General features: G+C 45.7%; 1 protein-coding gene across 8 annotated transcripts in view; it reads left to right on the forward strand.

The window, feature by feature from the left end:
• USP49 (ubiquitin specific peptidase 49) overlaps positions 1–20,680 on the forward strand; it is a 79,926-nt gene extending 59,246 nt beyond the window's left edge. For 6 of the 8 annotated variants that reach the window (XM_066359447.1, XM_066359450.1, XM_066359449.1 and 3 more), the window contains 5 exons: positions 8,904–10,251; positions 11,873–12,077; positions 15,533–15,641; positions 16,183–16,388; positions 17,306–20,680. In XM_066359447.1, the coding sequence (XP_066215544.1) occupies positions 8,932–10,251; positions 11,873–12,077; positions 15,533–15,641; positions 16,183–16,388; positions 17,306–17,493 (2,028 nt within the window). In that variant the 5' untranslated portion in view covers positions 8,904–8,931 and the 3' untranslated portion in view covers positions 17,494–20,680. The remainder of the gene's footprint in view (positions 1–8,903; positions 10,252–11,872; positions 12,078–15,532; positions 15,642–16,182; positions 16,389–17,305) is intronic. The other 2 variants (XM_066359452.1, XM_066359454.1) reach the window with 2 other exon arrangements.

Here is a 20,680-nt window from a genome sequence, read left to right on the forward strand (position 1 = left end):
TCTCCTTCCTCTCTGTTTCTTTCTTCCCCTCCCGCAGCGAGGCTCCATTGGAGCAAAGATGGCCCGGGCGCTGGGGATGGCTACTTGGCCTCTGCCCCAGGCGCTAGAGTGGCTCTGGTTGCGACAGAGCGACACCCCGGAGGGGCAGAGCATCACCCCCTGGTGAGCAGAGCGTCGCCCCCTGGTGGGCGTGCCGGGTGTATCCCGGTCGGGCGCATGTGGGAGTCTGTCTGTCTCTCCCCGTTTCCAGCTTCAGGAAAAAAAAAAAAAAAAATTCCACACATCATAATATTTCACCTATAAATACTTCAGAGAGATATCTGTAACAGATAACGACTGAAATAATATATGTGGCAAAGGTACCACAGTACTGTTGCCACATCAAACTAATAAGTTCATGTTATCTAATACTTAGTGTGTGTTTCAGTTTCTCCAGTTGCAGACCCAGGTGGGAGGGAGGCTGGAGGGAAGGGTTAAGGGCCATGAAGAAACGTTTGGGGGTAGTGGATGTGTTCGTTATTTTGACTGTAGTGATTTCATAAGTACATCCCACATGTCAAAACTTATCAAAGTATACACTTTAAATATGTGCCGTTGGTTGTATGTCAATCATATCTCAAACTGTTAAAAATATATAGTGATATAGCTAGAGAAAGACAGTATTTTAAAACATTTTTTCCCAGTTACCTTAAAATATCTTTTCATATGTAGTTGGTTTTTTCAAGTAAGAATCTAAAGAACCACATGTTGTACTTGGTTGCTTTGTCTCTGGGTTTCTTATAATCCACAACAGGTCAGTCCATCCACCCACCTACCCCCTTTTTTCTTCATGTCATGTATTTATCAGACACTCCGGATCACTGATTTGTGGCATTCGCTACACTTCGCCTTGCGTGTTCCTGTCTTCCATATTTCTTACAACTTGGTATTCGATCCAGAGGCTTCCTTGGACTCAGGTTCAGTTCTTTTAGTAAAAGTGCTTTCTAAGGGATGCTGCCGTGAACCCCTTATTGCAAGGCATCAGGGAGGCAGGGAGTGTCTTTGTCCTGCTTTCTGTGGGGAATTGATCAGTGGGGTCAGGTGTTGTCAGCCCTATCCGTCCATTATAAAATTTCCTGTCAGCTTTCACCTAGTAGTTTGAGGAGCTGCCGCCTAGATTTATTATTTCAGTGGGGTAAATTATTCACTTGTGTGTGTGTGTCTGTGCATATGTGTGTGTGTAATTTTTAATAGCTGTTTGAGGTATAATTTATATACAATATAAATACATATTTAAAAGGCACAGCTCAACAATTTTTTACATATATACACATGCATACGCACACATATTTTGACACATGCATGCATTTTTTGACTACCTAGCTGCCACAGAAATCAGTGTTGGAGGCATAGACTGCAGGGACAGACCACTGATTCTCTCAGTGGTAGTGATAGAATTTTTCCCACGCGGCGATGGAGAGAACAGGCAGCCCTTAGCGTGGACCTTGCTTTAACACTAGGTTGTCAAACAACAGGTTGCATGCAGCAAGTAGGCGCCTTGGACCTGGAAGCCTTTGATCTGGGAAAAGGGAGAATTCGGCAGCCTGTGAGGGCACTTCCCCAGGTAGCCAGCCCTGGCCCGGGTTAGCCAGCCCCAGCCCCAGCCTGGTTAGCCAGCTCCAGCCCTGGTTAGCCAGCCCCAGTTAGCCAGCCCTCGCCCCAGCCCCAGCCCCAGCCCCAGCCCCAGCCTGGTTAGCCAGCCCTCGCCCCAGCCCCAGCCTGGTTAGCCAGCTCCAGCCCTGGTTAGCCAGCCCCAGTTAGCCAGCCCCAGCCCCAGTCCCGGTTAGCCAGCTCCAGCCCTGGTTAGCCAGCCCCGGTTAGCCAGCCCTCGCCCCCGCCCCAGCCCCAGCCCCCGCCCCCAACCCCGCCCCCGCCCCGGTTAGCCAGCCCTCGCCCCCGCCCCAGCCCCCGCCCCAGCCCCCGCCCCCGCCCCGGTTAGCCAGCCCTCGCCCCCGCCCCAGCCCCAGCCCCCGCCCCCGCCCCAGTTAGCCCGCCCCCGCCCCCGCCCCAGCCCCAGCCTGGTTAGCCAGCCCTCGCCCCCAACCCCGCCCCCGCCCTCGCCCCCGCCCCGGTTAGCCAGCCCTCGCCCCCACCCCCGCCCCCGCCCCAGCCCCCGCCCCAGCCCCAGCCCCCGCCCCAGCCCCAGCCCCCGCCCCAGCCCGGGTTAGCCAGCCCTCGCCCCCACCCCAGCCCCAGCCCCAGTCCCGGTTAGCTAGCCCCAGCCCTGGCCCCGGCCCCACACACTGCCCCTCCGCAAAAGCCTTCCGAACAGTTTCTTTCCCTCACCTTGTCCTTCACAGTCTCTGCCCCTACCTTTTCTTTTTATATTAGTTTGTATTTATTGTTTTTTTGTTTTTATTTTACCCATAATTCCAAAATTCAAAAGGCTAGTTTCATTATACTTGAAATACAGCTCTTTAAAGCCCTACTGAATGTTCTAGAATGTGTAGCATTCTTCCCTTTTGGGTTAATTGCATCTTAATGTGATTTCTACCTCGTTTTAAAAAATCTTTTTCTTATTGTGTATTTAAGTTATATTTTCCCATATCTCTTGGAAATAAAATGGTAGCCAAAAATAAAATTAATTTTAAATACTTGTTATTTGTAAAGAATTATTCCCAGTGTCCGTCGGGGCAGTGCGTGCAGGTCTGAGGTGTGTGTAGTTGAGGGAGCATTAGTAAGCTGAAGGGTTAAAATACCCTGTGCTGTCGCATATGGCAGTGAGCAGAATCACAGATGTTGATGATACCACATAATTAGTATTCTTTTATGTAAATGAAGGCTGTCAGCATGTTACCATAGTGTCTCTCTCTGAAGCCGGAATTTCTGTCACTTGGTCTCACCAAGACCAGGCAGGACTATTCCACTGTCCTTAGTTAAGAATTGAGAAGAAATCAATATGATGCAGGAGAAGAAATGGAAAAGGAGATAGATGCTCTTTATTTTTTCTTGTTTTGCTTTTGCTTACTTTTTCCCCAGAAATTTTATTTTTGATGATGCAGAAATGCATTTAGGATGCACCAAGAAATTGCTACTTGAGAATAATTGGAATAGTCCAATTAATATTTTCAAGCTATAGAATTTTTTTTTTTTTACAGAGACAGAGAGAGTCAGAGAGAGGGATAGACAGGGACAGACAGGAAACGGAGAGATGAGAAGCATCAATCATTAGTTTTTCTTTGCGTGTTGCAACACCTTACTTGTTCATTGATGGCTTTCTCATATGTGCCTTGACCACGGGCCTTCAGTAGACGGAGTAACCCCTTGCTCGAGCCAGAGATCTTGGGTCCAAGCTGGTGAGCTTTTGCTCAAACCAGATGAGCCCGCGCTCAAGCTGGCGACCTCAGGGTTTCGAACCTGGGTCTTTCGCATCCCAGTCCGACACTCTATCCACTGTGCCACCGCCCGGTCAGGCCAAGCTATAGATTTTTGAATGATTATAGTGTTCAGTCATTTCCTACAGAATTTCCCCCCCCCCCTTTTTTTTTGAGAGTGGCAGAGGGAGAGAGAGGAACATCAAGCTGCTCCTTTATGTGCCCTGATCCAGGAATCGAACCGGCAACCCCCATGCTCCAGGTGGACGCTCCAATCAACCAAGCTATCCAGCCAGGGCTTAATTTTTATAGCTTTTTAGAGAGACAGAGAAAGGGAGAAAAAGGGAAGGGGGAAGGGAAGCGTTCATTTTTTGTTCCACTCAGTCGTGCATTTTCTGGTTGCTTCCCGTGTATGCCTGACTGGGTATTGAACCCACAACCTTGTTGTTTCAGGACCACACTCTTAACCGACTGAACTAACCGGCCAAGGCCAGAATTTTTTTTTTTCTTTCTTTTTTTTTTTTACAGTGACAGAGTCAGAGAGGGATAGACAGGGACAGACAGACAGGAATGGAGAGGTGAGAAGCATCAATCGTTAGTTTTTTTTGTTACGACACCTTAGTTGTTCATTGATTGCTTTCTCATATGTGCCTTGACCGCGGGCCTTCAGCAGACCGAGTAACCCCTTGCTCAAGCCAGCGACCTTGGGTCCAAGCTGGTGAGCTTTTGCTCAAACCAGATGAGCCCGCGCTCAAGCTGGCGACCTCGGGGTCTCGAACCTGGATCCTCCGCATCCCAGTCCAACACTCTATCCACTGCGCCACTGCCTGGTCAGGCCCAGAATTCTTTTTAAAATGATGTATAAGTCTAGAAATTTCTCATCAGAACAAGAGGCAAGAATTGCAAAGATTTCATTATCTTTTAATTTATTATTTTAGAAATATTAACTGTAGGATGATGCTTTTATATGTTGATTACAGTTTTTAGCTCCAGGTTTTTAAAATAAAACTATGGTAATTAAGGAAGCAAAAACTACTATTTTACCGGGTTTACTTTCTCCATGTGCAGACAGACCCCAGGTGTGTGAGACATTTAGCTAAGGTTGCTGATCTCCCCAATGGTAGAGAACTGTTAGAGCACATCGTGTTCTTTTCCCAGGTACACTGAGAGTCTGTTTCTTTTGGTTGTTGGGTGCCTGTCACACTGGATGATGTATGTTTTAAGTGGAAATGTTAGGATTATTATGACCTTTGGAAGTTACGAAAGAAAAGGTGTACATGTCAGAAAAATGTAAAATAAAATTCCCTTTATGCCTCTGAGTGTTAGGTGTTGTTCTGAAATAAAGTGGTCAGAATATGCATGAAAGGAGAGTTAAACACATCGTCGTTCTTGGACTGAGTGTACCTGAGATTGTGTTCTCTTTTTTTTTTTTTTTTTTTTTTTTTTTTTTTTTCATTTTTCTGAAGCTGGAAACAGGGAGAGACAGTCAGACAGACTCCCGCATGCGCCCGACCGGGATCCACCCGGCACGCCCACCAGGGGCGACGCTCTGCCCACCAGGGGGCGATGCTCTGCCCATCCTGGGCGTCGCCATGTTGCGACCAGAGCCACTCTAGCGCCTGGGGCAGAGGCCACAGAGCCATCCCCAGCGCCCGGGCCATCTTTGCTCCAATGGAGCTTCGGCTGCGGGAGGGGAAGAGAGAGACAGAGAGGGAAAGCGCGGCGGAGGGGTGGAGAAGCAAATGGGCGCTTCTCCTGTGTGCCCTGGCCGGGAATCGAACCCGGGTCCTCCGCACGCTAGGCCGACGCTCTACCGCTGAGAGATTGTGTTCTCTTTATTCTCTATGTTGTGTGTTGATTAAGGTGGCTTCTTTCTTTTGTGTCACTTTTGGGCAATTTCCATTGCATGAAAATGACCAGCTATGTTTTTCCTCTAGAGAAGCTCGTCCACCTAGCGTAACTCAGTGTGGCCAGGTGCGGAGTGCCTCTGTGTTTTCCTGAATGGATTTACTCTGCCATATGGCAGGTTAGTGAGTCGCCACGACAGACTTGTAATGGGAAAGGTCTGTGCAGGAAGGAATGTGTGTGATCAGCAGATTTATAGATCAGAAAATGTAATCAGGAGGGAGAGTTTCCAGAGTGCCCTGTTTGATGGCTCTCCATGGAGAGAGGGTGCAGTGGTTTTTTTTTTTAGCTTTTTTCTAGTTTGGCTTTTAGTTCCGGCATATTCTCTGCAGCACTGAGTAGACTTTGTAAGGCGTCAGTGTTCTGGTGTCTTGTTGATGTATTCCCATTCACAGAAAGAGTCTCTGTAGGACCTGAAGCTTCGCTGTGTTTCACGTGATAAGAGCTCGGTAGCAATTAAATTCCTGAAGACACATCAAGCCTCCTATTGGCTAAAATGGGGCTCTGCCAAGTTTTGAGTTATATGAAGCTATTCAGATATGATTCAGTGAGTACGGAATCTTTCAAAGGAAACAGAAAGGAAAGCCGAGTGAGCTAAATAAAGATTGTACATCCTGGTATATTTAAGTCTGTGCTATAAAATACTGCAGTCACTAGCCATGTGTGGCTGCTTGGATTTTAATTAATTAAAAGTAAATAAAATTAAAAGTTCCAATTCCTCATTCTCACTAGCCGCATTTCAAGTGCTCAGTAGGCATATGTAGCTAATTATAGTAGTACAGTATTAATGCAGATAAAGAACATTTCCGATTGACACACCTGGTGTGCCACCTGGTGGCGCAGTGGATAGAGTATCAGCCTGGGACACTGAGGACCCAGGTTCTAAACACCAAGGTCTCCAGCTTGAGCACAGGCTCACCAGCTTGAGCATGGGGTCATTGGCTTGAGCGTGGGATCATAGACATGACCTAATGGTCACTGGCTTGAGCAAGGGGTCACTGGCTTGGCTGGATCCCACCACCCTGTCAAGGTACATAGGAGAAGCAGTCAATGAACAGCTAAAGTGATGCAACCTCCTGTCTGTCTGTCTGTCTGTCTCTCTCTCTCTAAAAAAAGCCAATAAAATAAAACAGAGACTTTAGATAGACCCCTTCCTAGACTTTTTTTTTTCTTTTTTTCTTTGGAGAGAGGGGAGAGAGAAAATGGGGAGGAGGAGCAGGAAGCATCAGCTCGTAGTAGTTGCTTCTCATATGTGCCTTGACCAGGCAAGCCAGAGGTTTTGAACTGGCGACCTCAGCATTCCAGGTCAACACTTTATCCACGACACTACCACAGGTCAACTTTCCCAGACTGTTGATTCATCAAGTTTGGAGTCATGACCAGAAGTCTGTATATATAAGTATCCTAGGGAATTCTGATCTGGTAGGTAGTTTAGGAACTACATTGTGAAAAATGTTAAATTAGAAACTTAGAAATTGCCTCTGTTTATTTTCTCCCCTTCATTCTTTCATTACTTACTTTATTTTGTGTCCACAGTAATTGATTGTAAGCATCTTGTGTACCCAACTTGATTGGTAATAAGTAGAAAAAGGAAAATTTATTTATTTACCATTTAATCTTTTTAATGTGTGTATGACTATAGGAAGTGTCATTCTGGGCTGTGTGGGAAAGTAATTTCTGACAGAGCACCTCTGACTATTAAGAGTTGATCACCCACAAGTCTTAAAATTACAAATGATTAAAAGAAGAAATATAAACACATGATCTCCTCTCTGAAGGATATTACCTCTCTAGAAAATGGGTAAATACAGTTAGAAAAATAATATAGTAGAAACTAAATCCTGATGGTACTCAAACGAAAAGCCATGATCTAACTTGATTGAAAATTATCTAGGTTACTTCCCCTTGTATGATTTGAGAGTTTCTTATATGTACACGTGGCCTCTGCCATTTGGAATGGGCAATAAAAAATGGAAAGGATCTTTAATTTGGTCTTGTCGTGTATTTTTGGGTTTTGGCAACAAGACCAGCGGAGGAGGGAATCTGGAAAAGTAGCTAAAACTACCCTGAGTGCACTGGATGTAGAACTTTTCAGGGTGATCCCATAATCATGGAACTGGATTTGCATTTCATAGAACTGACAGTGGGGAAGAAACAGAGGTGAAGGAAGTTCTCTTTATAAGAGGAACTATCTTTAGTTAATTTTAAATACAAGTACTGGGGGGAAGAAACCTGTCAAGTTTCCAAAGAATAAAGTTTTCTTTTAAAATAATTGTTCAGCATCTTTCCTTGGAGAAATTGCTTCTCTGATGAAAAATATAGAAAAAGCAACATAGGAAGACAAAATACACACACACTCACACACTCACAGACTCACTCCAGTTTGCTGCTTCTGTTTTAAAAAGCATTTTCATGTATATCATGCGGAAGATTTGCTTTTTTCTTTTGTCATGGTAGTTTGGTTAAATAATGTAATACTAGTAGCCATTCCACCTTTTGTCCTAAGAGTCAAATCTAATTCCATACTTACCTATCCTTTCAGTAAAGGTCAAGTTTTTCCACCCTTTCTATAAGATGTATAGGTTCTTTTCAAAAAGACACATTATCTTAATCCTTCAGCATTGCTATGACAAAATTACCAAAGATTGGGTGGCTTATAAACAAACACTTATTTCTCACAGTTCTGGAGGCTGGGAAGTCCAAGATCATGGCAGCAAATGCTGTGTCTGGTAAGGCTTCCTGGTTCATAGCCGTACACAGCTTTTCACATGGCAGAAGGGGTGAGGGAACTCTTTTATAAGGGCACTACTCCCATTCATGAGAGCTCATCCCATGAGAGTCAACCCATTTATGATCTAATCACCCTCCACCAAGTCCCATGTCTTCATGCCATGACCTTGGAGGTTAAGATGTTAGCATATGAATGAGGGGTGACACACAAACGTTCAGACCACAGCAGACTTACACTGTGTTATTTAGAGTGAGGCTACCTCCTTTGCCAGGTTCTCTGGACTCGGGGAAATAAAAGTGATACCTTGTAGAGGCCTTTCTTTTTCTTACCTTTATCTTATCCTGTTATCTCTGCTTTGAAATACATTGAGACCAACCTAGAATTAATTGCCTTTTTAATTGAGGTTCTTCTCTCCTATTGGCATTTGAAACACTGTCTCCTCCTCTTGCTTCCCCCTGTCCCTTTCTGCATACAGCCAGCATCTTGATCAGTATGAGATGTAGACGTTTTCTTCCCCAGACATCATCAGTTCAGAAATGGTTTAGAATACAGGTGTCTTTCCCTTGGTGACCAGTTGGGTGCAGTGTGAAATAAGGGTAATGACAGTTTCTAAGGAACACAGAATCAGCCTCACATCAAAATTAGTTGATAAAACAGCCTTAGAAAATAAAAAGTTTCGAATTGGTGCTAAGCCCCCATCCCCCTCTAGTCTTTTATGATTCTTCCTTCTAGGGAATTTACTTTCTGTAATTCTCATTCCACACCAAAATTACTTTTAAAATTTTCCTTCCAAAGGAACCAATTTTGAACAGAAAACTAGTGAGTATTGAGTTGAAACTGCCAGATGCAAGCTTTTTCTAGGAAAATACTTTGCTGAAAGCTTTGTTTCTCTCTTTGGGGGTCCCCCGTGCCAGGCTGAAAGAGTGGAGCCTCCTGTGAGACATGGATAGATGCAAACATGTAGGGCGGTTGCGGCTGGCCCAGGACCACTCCATCCTGAACCCTCAGAAGTGGTGCTGCAGGGAGTGCACCACCACGGAGTCCGTGTGGGCTTGTCTCAAGTGCTCGCACGTGGCCTGTGGCCGCTACATCGAGGACCACGCCCTTAAACACTTTGAAGAGACGGGACACCCGCTAGCCATGGAGGTCCGGGATCTCTACGTGTTCTGTTACCTGTGCAAGGACTACGTGCTCAATGATAACCCAGAGGGGGACCTGAAGCTGCTGAGAAGCTCCCTTCTGGCGGTCAGGGGCCAGAAGCAGGACCCGCTGGGGAGGCGCGGCCGGACACTGCGGTCCATGGCCCTGGGCGAGGACGTGTCCCCACCGCCGCGCACTCAAGGACAGCCCCAGATGCTCACAGCTCTGTGGTACCGGCGCCAGCGCCTGCTGGCCAAGACTCTGCGGCTCTGGTTTGAGAAGAGCTCCCGGGGCCAGGCGAAACTGGAGCAGCGGCGGCGGGAGGAGGCCCTGGAGCGCAAGAAAGAGGTGGCGCGGCAGCGGCGGCGGGAGGTCAAGCGGCGGCTGCTGGAGGAGCTGGCCAGCGCGCCTCCGCGCAAGAGCGCGCGCCTGCTGCTGCATGCGCCGCGCGCCGCTGCCCCGCGCGCGCCCCCAGGGGGCCGCCTGCCGCCGCGCCGCGCGCTGGCGGTGGCTCCGGGCGTTACGGGCCTGCGCAACCTGGGCAACACCTGCTACATGAATTCTATCCTGCAGGTGCTCAGCCACCTCCAGAAGTTCCGGGAGTGTTTCCTGAACCTCGACCCTTCCCAGACAGAACAACTCTTTTCCAGGGCCACAAATGGTAAGGCCCCGCTCTCCAGCAGGCGGGTCAGCAGCTCGGTCACCGAGCTGTCGCCAAGGAGCGACAGGGCAGAGTCTTGCAAGCGGGATGGCCTCTGCTGGAATGGTGGGGCTTCCATCACCAGGAGCCTAGAACTCATCCAGAACAAGGAGCCCAGCTCGAAGCACATCTCCCTCTGCCACGAACTGCACACCCTCTTCCGAGTCATGTGGTCCGGGAAGTGGGCCCTGGTGTCGCCCTTCGCCATGCTTCATTCCGTGTGGAGTCTGATCCCTGCCTTCCGCGGCTATGACCAGCAGGATGCTCAGGAGTTTCTCTGCGAGCTGTTGCACAAAGTGCAGCAGGAGCTCGAGTCCGAGGGCACAACGCGCCGGATCCTCATCCCCTTCTCCCAGAAGAAGCTTACCAAACAGGTCTTAAAGGTGGTGAACACCATCTTTCACGGGCAGCTACTCAGTCAGGTAGGTGTGTGACCACCCCAGCTCCGACTCTGCCCATGGTATTGGGGGGAGGCTTGTATGTTGGAGCTCTCTGTGCGTGCCTCCTCCAGCTGGTCAGGACTAATGGAGTAGCCAACAGTGGTTATACAATTATTCGTAAGGGAGGGTGGCCATTGTACTTTACACTGTGATGGCACTGTTGGTGAACTTGCAGATTTTCAGCATAACTTGCCATATCGCTTAACACTCAGTGAATGTCTTTAACCTTTACTGGCAATATGGCTGATCTAACATTCTCATTATAGCTGAGGACCCACGGTTGGCATGCCATCCTTTGGTCAGTTTAGGAAATTGAACAGTTTGCCTGTAGCCCTGGTTCCACGGTAGCTTGAAAGAGCATGTTTTCTTACTAAATAACATTCTTTGCATACAAGGAAGGGAAGTGGCTAGGAGGATGGCCAAGGCCTAACCAGCCTCCCTCCTGTCCCCCATTACCTTTCATTTCCTAGACCTTTAGCCATGTAGCGACGTAAGCAAAGATGCATAGGTAAGGTTTTGTGAGAATACACAGAAAGAAAATTTTTAGAGTTAGTTATAAAGGTAGACAGCTTAAGAGATTCAGCTAAAACCTCTACACTATGCTACTGAGGTTTGTGTCTTGGTATTTAGGGTTTTAAAATAATGGTGAGAAGGACAGGAAGAGAAAGTTTGTTTAGGCCTTTAGCATTTGAACGGGGTTTATCCGCATATCTTCTATCCCTGGAGGGTCTGGTCTGGTCATCTGGGAAGGTTATAAAAAGTACGTCTGAGGAGGCCTAATCACAAGGTACTTTGAGGCTCTGTGTAGGGATCAGTCAGTGTAGGATTCTGTGAGGACCAGGGGCAAAAAGACAGGCAAAGAGGGATGCACGGATGGAGCAAAATCTGGAAGAGGAAAGGAGAGAGTGTGAGGAGAGAAGCTGCCAGGAATCTGCAGATTCTCCCTTTCAGACGGACTCTGTGGTAACCTGCAGTCTGTACTACAGCACTGAGTCCGGCAGAGCGTGCTTGGTGAGAAGACAGAAAGGTGTAGGTAACGACCACTGTGCTGGACAGTTTTCCAGTTCCAGCCAGCATCACATAATTAGGAATATATACGGAAGTAAGATGCTGGCATTCTCTTACAGTTCTGTACCATATTTCTCCCATGTATAAGACACACCTTAATTTTGGGGCCTGAAATTTGAAAAAAAAAAAAGTATTACATAAAATTATTGAACTCAAGTTTTATTCATCATAAAATTCATACAACTCCTCATCACTGTCAAAACTCACACCCATTAGCTTTTCCTTGTCTGTGTCTGATGACGAATCACTGTCTTCAACAATGAATGCAAAATCAAACGCAAAAAAGCAGGAAATGCAAGTAAAAAAACTATAACCACTATTTAAGATGCACCCAATTTTAGACCCCAGATTTTTCGACAAGGGGTGCTTCTTATACATGGGGAAATACAGTATGTTATTTTAATATTATAATTAAACTCTTTTTTGGAAACTGTACAGTTAGTTTGGTCAAGTTATGTATCCTGTATAAAGCAAGCAAAAACATACCTGGGAAGCATGGCAATATATAACCTGTAAACCAATCTTTTCATTCTAGGTCACATGTATATCATGCAATTACAAATCCAACACCATTGAGCCCTTTTGGGATCTGTCCCTGGAATTCCCTGAACGCTATCACTGCATAGAAAAGGGGTTTGTCCCTTTGAACCAGACAGAGTGCCTGCTCACTGAGATGCTGGCCAAGTTCACAGAGACAGAGGCCCTGGAAGGGCGGATCTACGCTTGTGACCAGTGTAACAGTGAGTGCCCGGTTGCGGGAGGGGGGTGCGACTGGAACTTTAACTTAAGGTACTTCTGGTGCCCCTTTTAGTCACAAGTCACACCGATAATATTGAGTGGTTCTAAAGCATGTTTTAAAGCTTTTTTTTTTTCTCCCTTTTTACTGAAAATAAGTATATGGACATTATATTTTTAAAAAACCATGCCAAACCTAGGAGTGGTGCCCCATTTGACTTCTGCTATGATTGACATTAGCTGTTATCTTGGGAGGTATTTGAAAGTATGGATTCTGAAATGGGGCCTTTGAGAATGTGCATACTTAGTTAGCTTCATGGTGCTACAGGGGTCTGCTGAAATTCATGAATATAGTCTGACAGTTCTTATTTAGGCAAAGTTCAGGTGGCAGAGCCTGTTTGACGGCTGTGGTATCAGAATAGTGCACTTCTGTATGGAATTTGTAGATTGAGAATATCAGAAGTGATGCTGAAGATCTGTGCAGGAAGTTCAGGCAAGCCAGTTGTGAGGTGCATTGCCCCGTGGAAGTACAGTCTGCATTTGTTTCTTCACATGCTTGAATGGTTGGCATTTTGGAGGGAGTCAGAAGGAAGTATTTCTTTACGTGGCTTTAATTTCAAAGTGGAACCTTTTCCATGTGGTTACGTGGGCATCTTAATGCAGGGCCCCTTCTGTCTTGCCACACTGATGCTTAATACTTTTTTAACTCAGCATGTGCAGAAGAAATGCAGAGCATATGTTTGGAAGCTCATGTTTGGGTTTTTTGGAATATAAAAATTTGGAAACTAAAATTAATGCATTTGTGCAGAGATCTAGAAATCAACTTGCAGCGATATAGTAGTTTGGACTACACATTTGGGAAACAAAAATCTTATGGTAGTCCTTTCTAATATATTTGCTTTTTTTTTTTTCAATTAGTAAATTGTGGACAACCTGTTCTCTGTGAAGAATCAGGACAAAAATCAAAATACTTAATATTATTTTGCTATTTTAAAACAAAATTTGAAATGCTGTATTTGGTGAACTGTAGACTTACTTACCTGTCCCACTCCATATTGAGATATAAAGGCAGTGACTTAAATTATCTTATTAGAGCAGTATCAGCTTGTTTGGTTTTAAATATTGATTCATAAAGCTTTTTACTTGTAAGAAACAAGAGAAGGAACTTCTCTTGTTAAGAACTTCTTAATTCCATCATTCTCAGACATGATAGATTAGGCAAGAAATACTTGTATTTATTTTTGCAAGAAAGCATTGTTCTTCTGGTTACTAGATGTGTCAGTTCATCAGGATTTCTCTAGACAAGTTCAAATAATAGCAGGGAAGGAAAGCTATGGTAAAGGGATAAGATGAATTGATCTTTTACCTGTGAATTTTCAAAACTATCAGCCTTCCACCTCTCTGTGCGTCCAGCTTAATCAAATGGAGACAGAACTAGTCGATTTCAATTGAATCAGTAATTTCTTTTTCTTTGTGAATTTCATTTTAGGGAAACAAAGCCAGATTCTTTATGGTCTTCATCTTGGCTCACATACCCCCTCTGCTGACAGTGGCAGTCACTGCCAGGGTTCCCAGGCAGAGCTGCAATAATTCTCAAAAATCTGCGGGTGAACAGGGGTGTAAAATAAGGCCAGGCCCTGCTTTGAATTTTCTTTCTGTTCATGCTCCCACATGTCATGCCTACCAGCCCTAGTAAATGCGACGGCACATTCATTCTAATGCAATCTATTATGTGCAGCAGCAGCTCCAGGTCCTATTGTCACAGAAAGCTCCGTGATGCGTCATCTGCCTGTGATTGGCTATCTTTCACGAGTGGTACAGACAGGAGTTGGAATCATCAGATCCCAGCTCTTCAGACACTGAGACCATGATATCAACGGCTCTTAATCAGCAGGCACCTCAAGGGGACCACTGACTAATTTTATATTTCCACCCATTGACTGATTTAATTAATAACAGAGCAGTCATCAGTAAATGATTACAGAGAAAGCTTCTAAAGGAAATTAAGAGAACTTTATTTCCATTGTTTATTTGCTGTAATTTAAAAATGCATTTTTCCTAAAATTTAGAAACAAAATTGAGGTCTGAGCACTGACTCTGCTTTGGACTGGGTGACTCCGGCCAGCCTGTCAGCCCTGTCCTGTATGTCCATCCATGTGCTTTCATCCAAGAAACATGTTTTAACAAATATAAAACCATAAAAGACTCTAAATATTTGTATACACCACAGTCATATCACGCTGGGGGGTGGGGTGGGAGGAGAGTCTGTTTAAATACTTTGTCTTTTAGTAATACTATGTCCTCTTACCTTTTCCCTAAGCCTGAAATATATGCATTATTCCCCATTTTACAGGAGAGAAAACTGAAATTCAGAGTTTTGAATAACTTATCCAATAGCATGGGAGCAGAAAATTAGGCCTTTCGGGTGAAAAAAGTTATGTTATGGTACATCATAGTTTAAGTTAAAAGCCCATATTCAGCCTGACCAGGCAGTGACGCAGTGGATAGAGCGTCGGACTGGGATGCGAAAGGCCCAAGTTCGAGACCCCGAGGTCACCAGCTTGAGCACGGGCTCATCTGGTTTGAGCAAAGCTCACCAGCTTGGACCCAAGGTCGCTGGCTCGAGCAAGGGGTCACTCGGTCTGCTGAAGGCCCACGGTCAAGGCACATAGGAGAAAGCAATCAATGAACAACTAAGGTGTCGCAATGAAAAACTGATGATTGATGCTTCTCATCTCTCTCTGTTTCTGTCCGTCCCTATCTATCCCTCTCTCTGTCTCTGTAAAAAGAAAGAATAAAAGCCCATATTCAAAGGCTTAGAACCCCAACATATGCCTCTGTGTGCATGCTGTTATGATGACCATGCATTTGAGCCCATTAATAAACCCATGATACCAGGAGTATATCATCCCAAACATATACCAATTTTGGAAATTGCTGATGGCAAACATTTGAAAGTGGATGTATCAGAATTAGGTTTATAGTTGCTGGGAAGTCAACTCAAATAACAATGACTTAGAAGGAGAAGTGATTTTTTTCTTTAGTTATGTAAAAGTCTGAAGGCCACTCAGGGGCCATGCGCCTTCCATCTGTCATCTTTCTATCCAAGTTCAGGGCTTCCATCCTCAAGATTACTTAGTGTCCCAAGAGCAATTCCAGCAGTTGCAAACAGTGGGAATGACAAAGGATGCACCTTACCATGGAGTCAGCCTACTTTAAGCTGCCATCCCGAGTGCCACACAACCCTTCTTTTCATCTCTGTAGAACTGCGTGGCCACATGCAGACCGGTGAGGCTGGGCACTGCAGTCTTACCAATGGCCACAGAGCTGACCCAGATCAAGTCGAGGTTCAGGAACTGAAATAGGGACAATGCTGGTTGAGTGGCAGTTGTTGTCTCTGCCACAGCTGGGAGAGAACGAGACTCACGATCTGTGTCTTATACCTTCCCAAACCATATAGGCAAACGACGAAAATCCAATCCCAAACCCCTTGTTCTGAGTGAAGCTAGAAAGCAGTTAATGATCTACAGACTACCTCAGGTCCTCCGGCTGCACCTCAAAAGATTCAGGTGAGCTTGCTCTCAGGCGTCCCAGGTGGCTGTGAACTGTGAGAACAGCTGCTTCAAAGGCAAATGGTGAGGGCAAAGGTCTTTGCCTTTGGGAGGGGACGCTGGTTCCTTAGAGACCCTGTGCTTTCCACGGAGATTGGGGCAAGTTGATGGTGGGGCCCAGCAGGACTGAGCTTCCGCTCTCAGGGCCTGTTTGATTGGTTAGCCTGCACCAGGGGTCTGTGCGTGAAGGTTTTCTAGCCTTGCCTGTGCTTAACTAGAGTCATCTTCAGAATAAAGTGTGAGATAATCTGTGAAAAGAAGGGCAGGTAGTAAATACATTAAAGATTATTGCCTGAATTGTTTGTTGAAGGATCTGTACTTTCAGGGTACATCATGGAACATTCACGAGAAATGTATGTGGACATTGATTACCACTGTTTAATTGATGTGAAAACCAAAGCCAGAAGGTTAAGTTTTCTGAGTTTCCAGTTTTACCCACTCCTACCTGTGATCACTTACACAATTTCGTACTAATGAGAAGTTTATATCCATGTCCTAGGTGGTCTGGCCGTAATCATCGAGAGAAGATTGGGGTCCATGTCGTCTTTGACCAGGTATTAACCATGGAACCTTACTGCTGCAGGGACATGCTCTCCTCTCTTGACAAAGAGACCTTTGCCTATGATCTCTCCGCAGTGGTCATGCATCACGGGAAAGGGTTTGGCTCAGGACACTACACAGCCTATTGCTACAACACGGAGGGAGGTGCGTGTGCCTTACTCTGCAGGGTGGGGACACGGAAGTGGGTTGGTTTGTCCACATTTCATTTCTTTCCTTTTATTTCATCTATAGGGGGATATTACATACATTTAAATCCAGTTGGAAGAACTCTGAAAGTCTGATAAAATGTTCGATATATTACGAAGTAACAATATATGATTGCTCTAAAAATGAACAAGAACTGACATGTAAAAGGGCTTAGCACATTATGCTCAGTTAATGTTAGAGGTTATTAGTATTAATACTTCTGCTGTGGGCCTCTGTTTCCTTTTTGGTTGTGCAGAAATGTTATGAGCCATCTAACCTCAAGGAGACCTACTAGGCTCAGCTCACAATAAAGTTGAGAACGTTTACTGAGCATTTACTGTGTCCTTACTACATTTCTTACCATGGGAGGTGTGGGGGTCCAAGGGTCCCTCCCAGGAAGCTTTCAGTCCTTGTCTGAGAGCAGGCCTCCCAGCTGCTGCCCGGGGCAGGTAGGTTACGGAGGTCTTTTCAGCCCTGGGGGCAGCCAGACGGAGCTCATGAACGAAGCACCTCTCCTTCTTTCTTTCTAAATTCCCCTTGATCACTCCTCTCTATGGACGTTTCCCCTTCCCTCCTCCTTCTCTGGCCCTCTCTTCGCCCTCAGTTTCCTGGCTGTCTTTGTAGAAGGACCTAATGGAATGAAAAAGTCTGAATAAAATGAGAAGTTATTCAGTTGCTATTGGAAGCAGTACAGTGTTGGGGTTAAGGCCAGTGGTTACAGGGGAGTCTCTTGGTTTCATTTACTTGTTATCCCCCCAGTAATCAAGGGTTGGCTCTATTCACACTCTGTCCCTTTCTTCATCTCCTGGACTCGCCTGCCGATTGGAAATATAAGTTGGGTAGTCATCTGCTCTTTCTTTCCTTTGGTTTCCTAGGTTTTTGGGTCCACTGCAATGACTCAAAGCTGAATGTATGCAGTGTCGAGGAAGTGTGCAAAACTCAAGCCTACATCCTTTTCTACACTCAAAGAACAGTTCAGGGCAATGCAGGAATCTCAGAAACCCAACTCCAAGCTCAGGTGCAGCCCAGCAACAACGAGGGCAGACCACGGACCTTCCCCTGAATGGGAGGCACATATCAAAGACTGGCTTGCTGTTAAACTATTGGTGTGTGTACATCTTTCCTCTTAGAGGAAATAAGGTTACTGCAGGAACAGGTTACGAGGTTTGCCTCACTGGGTCTAGAGCAGGTGTCAGGTGACTCATGTGCTATCATAAAATCTGTAGTCACTTTCTTTTGAATGGATTTAGAAATTCCCTCCTTTGATAAAACAAGTCAAAAGGAGTAACTTATGTGCAGATTCTTTCATCAGTTACTTCTGAATATAGAGGGGTCTGGGTAGAGCAAAGAGGGAGTCAATGGATCATATCCAAGCAGGAGAGCAGCCATGTTTTCTCCCCATTATGTGATTCCCCTGCTGATCAGGACTTCCTTGCAGCACCAGAAGAGTCCTCCTGATGTGAGCAGCCCTGGACAGAGCACGTGAGGAGGGGTCCCGGGCTGGCAGCTTGCTGGATGGGCTTGGCTCCAAGGCAGCAGGTGAAGTCTAAGGAATTGTTCCCACAAAGGAAGTAACCTTCAAGGGTTGAAAACTTGCAGACTAATTTTTGGGTGGATAGCAGTTGAAGAGTGGAATGAGATGATTGGAGCAAATTTCCCCGTGCAAAATGGGAGGTTTTCCCACGTGCCCTCCTCCCCACTGCTGCTTATTTAATCATTCCACATCTTCTGAGACTGGCGTGAACATCCCTTCATTCCAAAGGAGCAGTTCGTAAGGGAAGCAATAAACTGGCACATGACATGGTCTTGGTCGCATGCTGAGCCCAAGGGCACACCTGGCCACCCAGTTCTGTACAAATCCCTGGTTCAGGTCAGCTCAAGGTCTAGGGTTTGTTTGGAATTGGTCTTTAGGTCAGCTGTCTGCGGCGGTCTCGGAACTCAGTTGAGGGTGGACAGGAATAGCGGGTGGCCAGGGCTTATCTGAATGCCTGCCACCCGTCCTTGCCCGGTGCAGCGTGCAGCATGCAGCTTTTCTGAGCTCACAGCTGTCTTGCTCCTGGAAGGTTAGAACATTATTGTTCACCACAAGGTGCAGGAGCTTTTTGCTTTCTCGGGGCTTAGAATCGGCCCCTCTGTGTCCAAACAGTTTACTGATGGCTCTGGCTTGTTTCCTCCCAAATCCACTAACCCTACAGTTTCTCTACCCAGCCAGCCACAGTCTGCCAGGAAAGCAGAGCGCCCTGCCCTCTACTCCAATGCTAGCAAAACAGACCTCTCTTTCTAAGCCAGCTCAGTGTCTAAGTGGGATGAAAGTGCCCAGGTGGAAACCTTCCTCTCCAGGTGACACTGAATGTCCCTTCTCAGTCCTTCACTTAAGAGACTCACCAGCACCAGTGAATGCAAACTGTAGCTCTCGTGGTGGGGCTGCTGCAGCCTGCCTCAGCCTGTCATATGAATGCTCATCTTTTGACTGAGTGTATCATATTACTATTTCAATTCAGGTAGTTGTCACTTGAAGGAAGCAGATATGGAAGGGAGTTTGGGGAGGGGTGGGAAGTTGGGGGAAAAGAGGCTAATGACTAAGGGCCGTAGCTTGAGCGCTGTTGATGAACCACATTACAGAACAGGTCCATAGTGTTTGTTCTTTACCTCTTTTGAGATGGACTCTCCCATAGGACCTGCCAGATAGCACTGAGACATGGAGGAAATTCAGACAGAAAATGGCTCACCCTGATAAGGGGGAGTGACGATATTTTAAATTAAGCTTGCTTTTTCCAACACTGTGAGGTTTCTGTAATATTTAGCTTTTATTTGGAAGCGATAGCGTATGGCATTTTTGATGCTATTTGGTTTATATTGTCTGCTGCAGGCTTCTTTGTATGGTGTGTGGCCTGGGCTCACTCTCTCCTGGGCACTGTTTTAAAGTGCCCTTTCTGCCCATGCCGCCAGAGGCTCTGGTGTGATGCTGTGCTTGCTAGGCCCACACGTTCAAGTCGGCAGGACTGGTGATGACTTCCTGTGGCAACAGAAAAGCCCACTGACTAAAAGAACCCCAAGAAAGGAAATATAAATTGTGCCTCAGCTTTTATTGAATGCTATGTTTGTTACTCTAGAGAACTTACAAATGAAGAAGTAATAGAGCATCTACTTCATCCCTCCGGTCCAGGGGGAAATATTTAAGAAAAATAAACATTTCATGGAAAATTAAAAGATCTTCAAATTTAATTTTAGAAATAGTTTTATACCAAATAGTATAAGGCATATTAAACAGACTAAAACTTTGTAAAAATAAGCGCTTAACTTAGCTGGACACACCTGTATCAAATTAATAAATTTTTAAAAACTGAGTTGGAATAGAAACCACTATCAGAGTCCTCACTGAGCTGCACACTCGTGAAGGTGCCCCTGCAGTCAGACACCTCAGGTACCCAGAGGCAGCAGCACCAGATGCTGTTGAGATGTTAGTATTTATGAAGATTTTTATTAAAAAAGTGTTCCCTGCTACATAAGCCAATGGCAGTTGTGAGGGAAATGTCCCTTTGCCTTTAATTTATTTACGTACTAGAAGTAGATGAATTTCTTAGTTGCATCTTACTTTAAATTGAAACATTCTCAAGAGAAGAAAATAAGAACCAAGTAGAAGTTGACTAGATGCTACCAAATCAAACCCAAGATCTCCTAACCGATCCTTCCGGACCTGCCTCTCCCAGACGAGTAGCGTCCCGCTCCAGGAGCCCTTAGCAGTCGGCTGGTGTGTTTACTCCCTGCTATAGCCAGCCAAGATGAATGCACCCAGGCCCTCAAAAAGGATTTTTACCTCAATCTAGCTTGACCTTCATACTTGTGGTAGTCTCAGAGATGAGCACCCATGCTAGCGAAAAAAGATTAGGAATGCCCTCAACAGCTAGACTTGGAGCTCCTAGGACATGGTGGGCAGAGCTCTTGCCAGCTTTGATCCAGCCCCTCGTAGGCTGAATGGGGCGGTGCCACACTGTAAAGAATTTCCAGATGTCTCTTTAAATGTCATGAATAAAATTGGAAACGGTAGAAGTGTTAATGCGTCCTATGGACTCAATAGCAGAGTTTATTTTTGTTTTTAATGGCAAGGCTTCTAGAGTGATTGTATGAGTTCCCTCCTCTGGCTGTGCTTATATTATAGCTCCATCCAAGTGCAAGAACTAATGGAGCTGGCTGGCAGTGGGCATGGCCCTGGGCAGGCCCCAGCATTAGCCTGAGAGGTCAACGGTAGT

This window comes from Saccopteryx leptura, chromosome 1, assembly GCF_036850995.1.
Source record: "Saccopteryx leptura isolate mSacLep1 chromosome 1, mSacLep1_pri_phased_curated, whole genome shotgun sequence".
NCBI classification, from domain to species: Eukaryota; Metazoa; Chordata; class Mammalia; order Chiroptera; family Emballonuridae; genus Saccopteryx; species Saccopteryx leptura.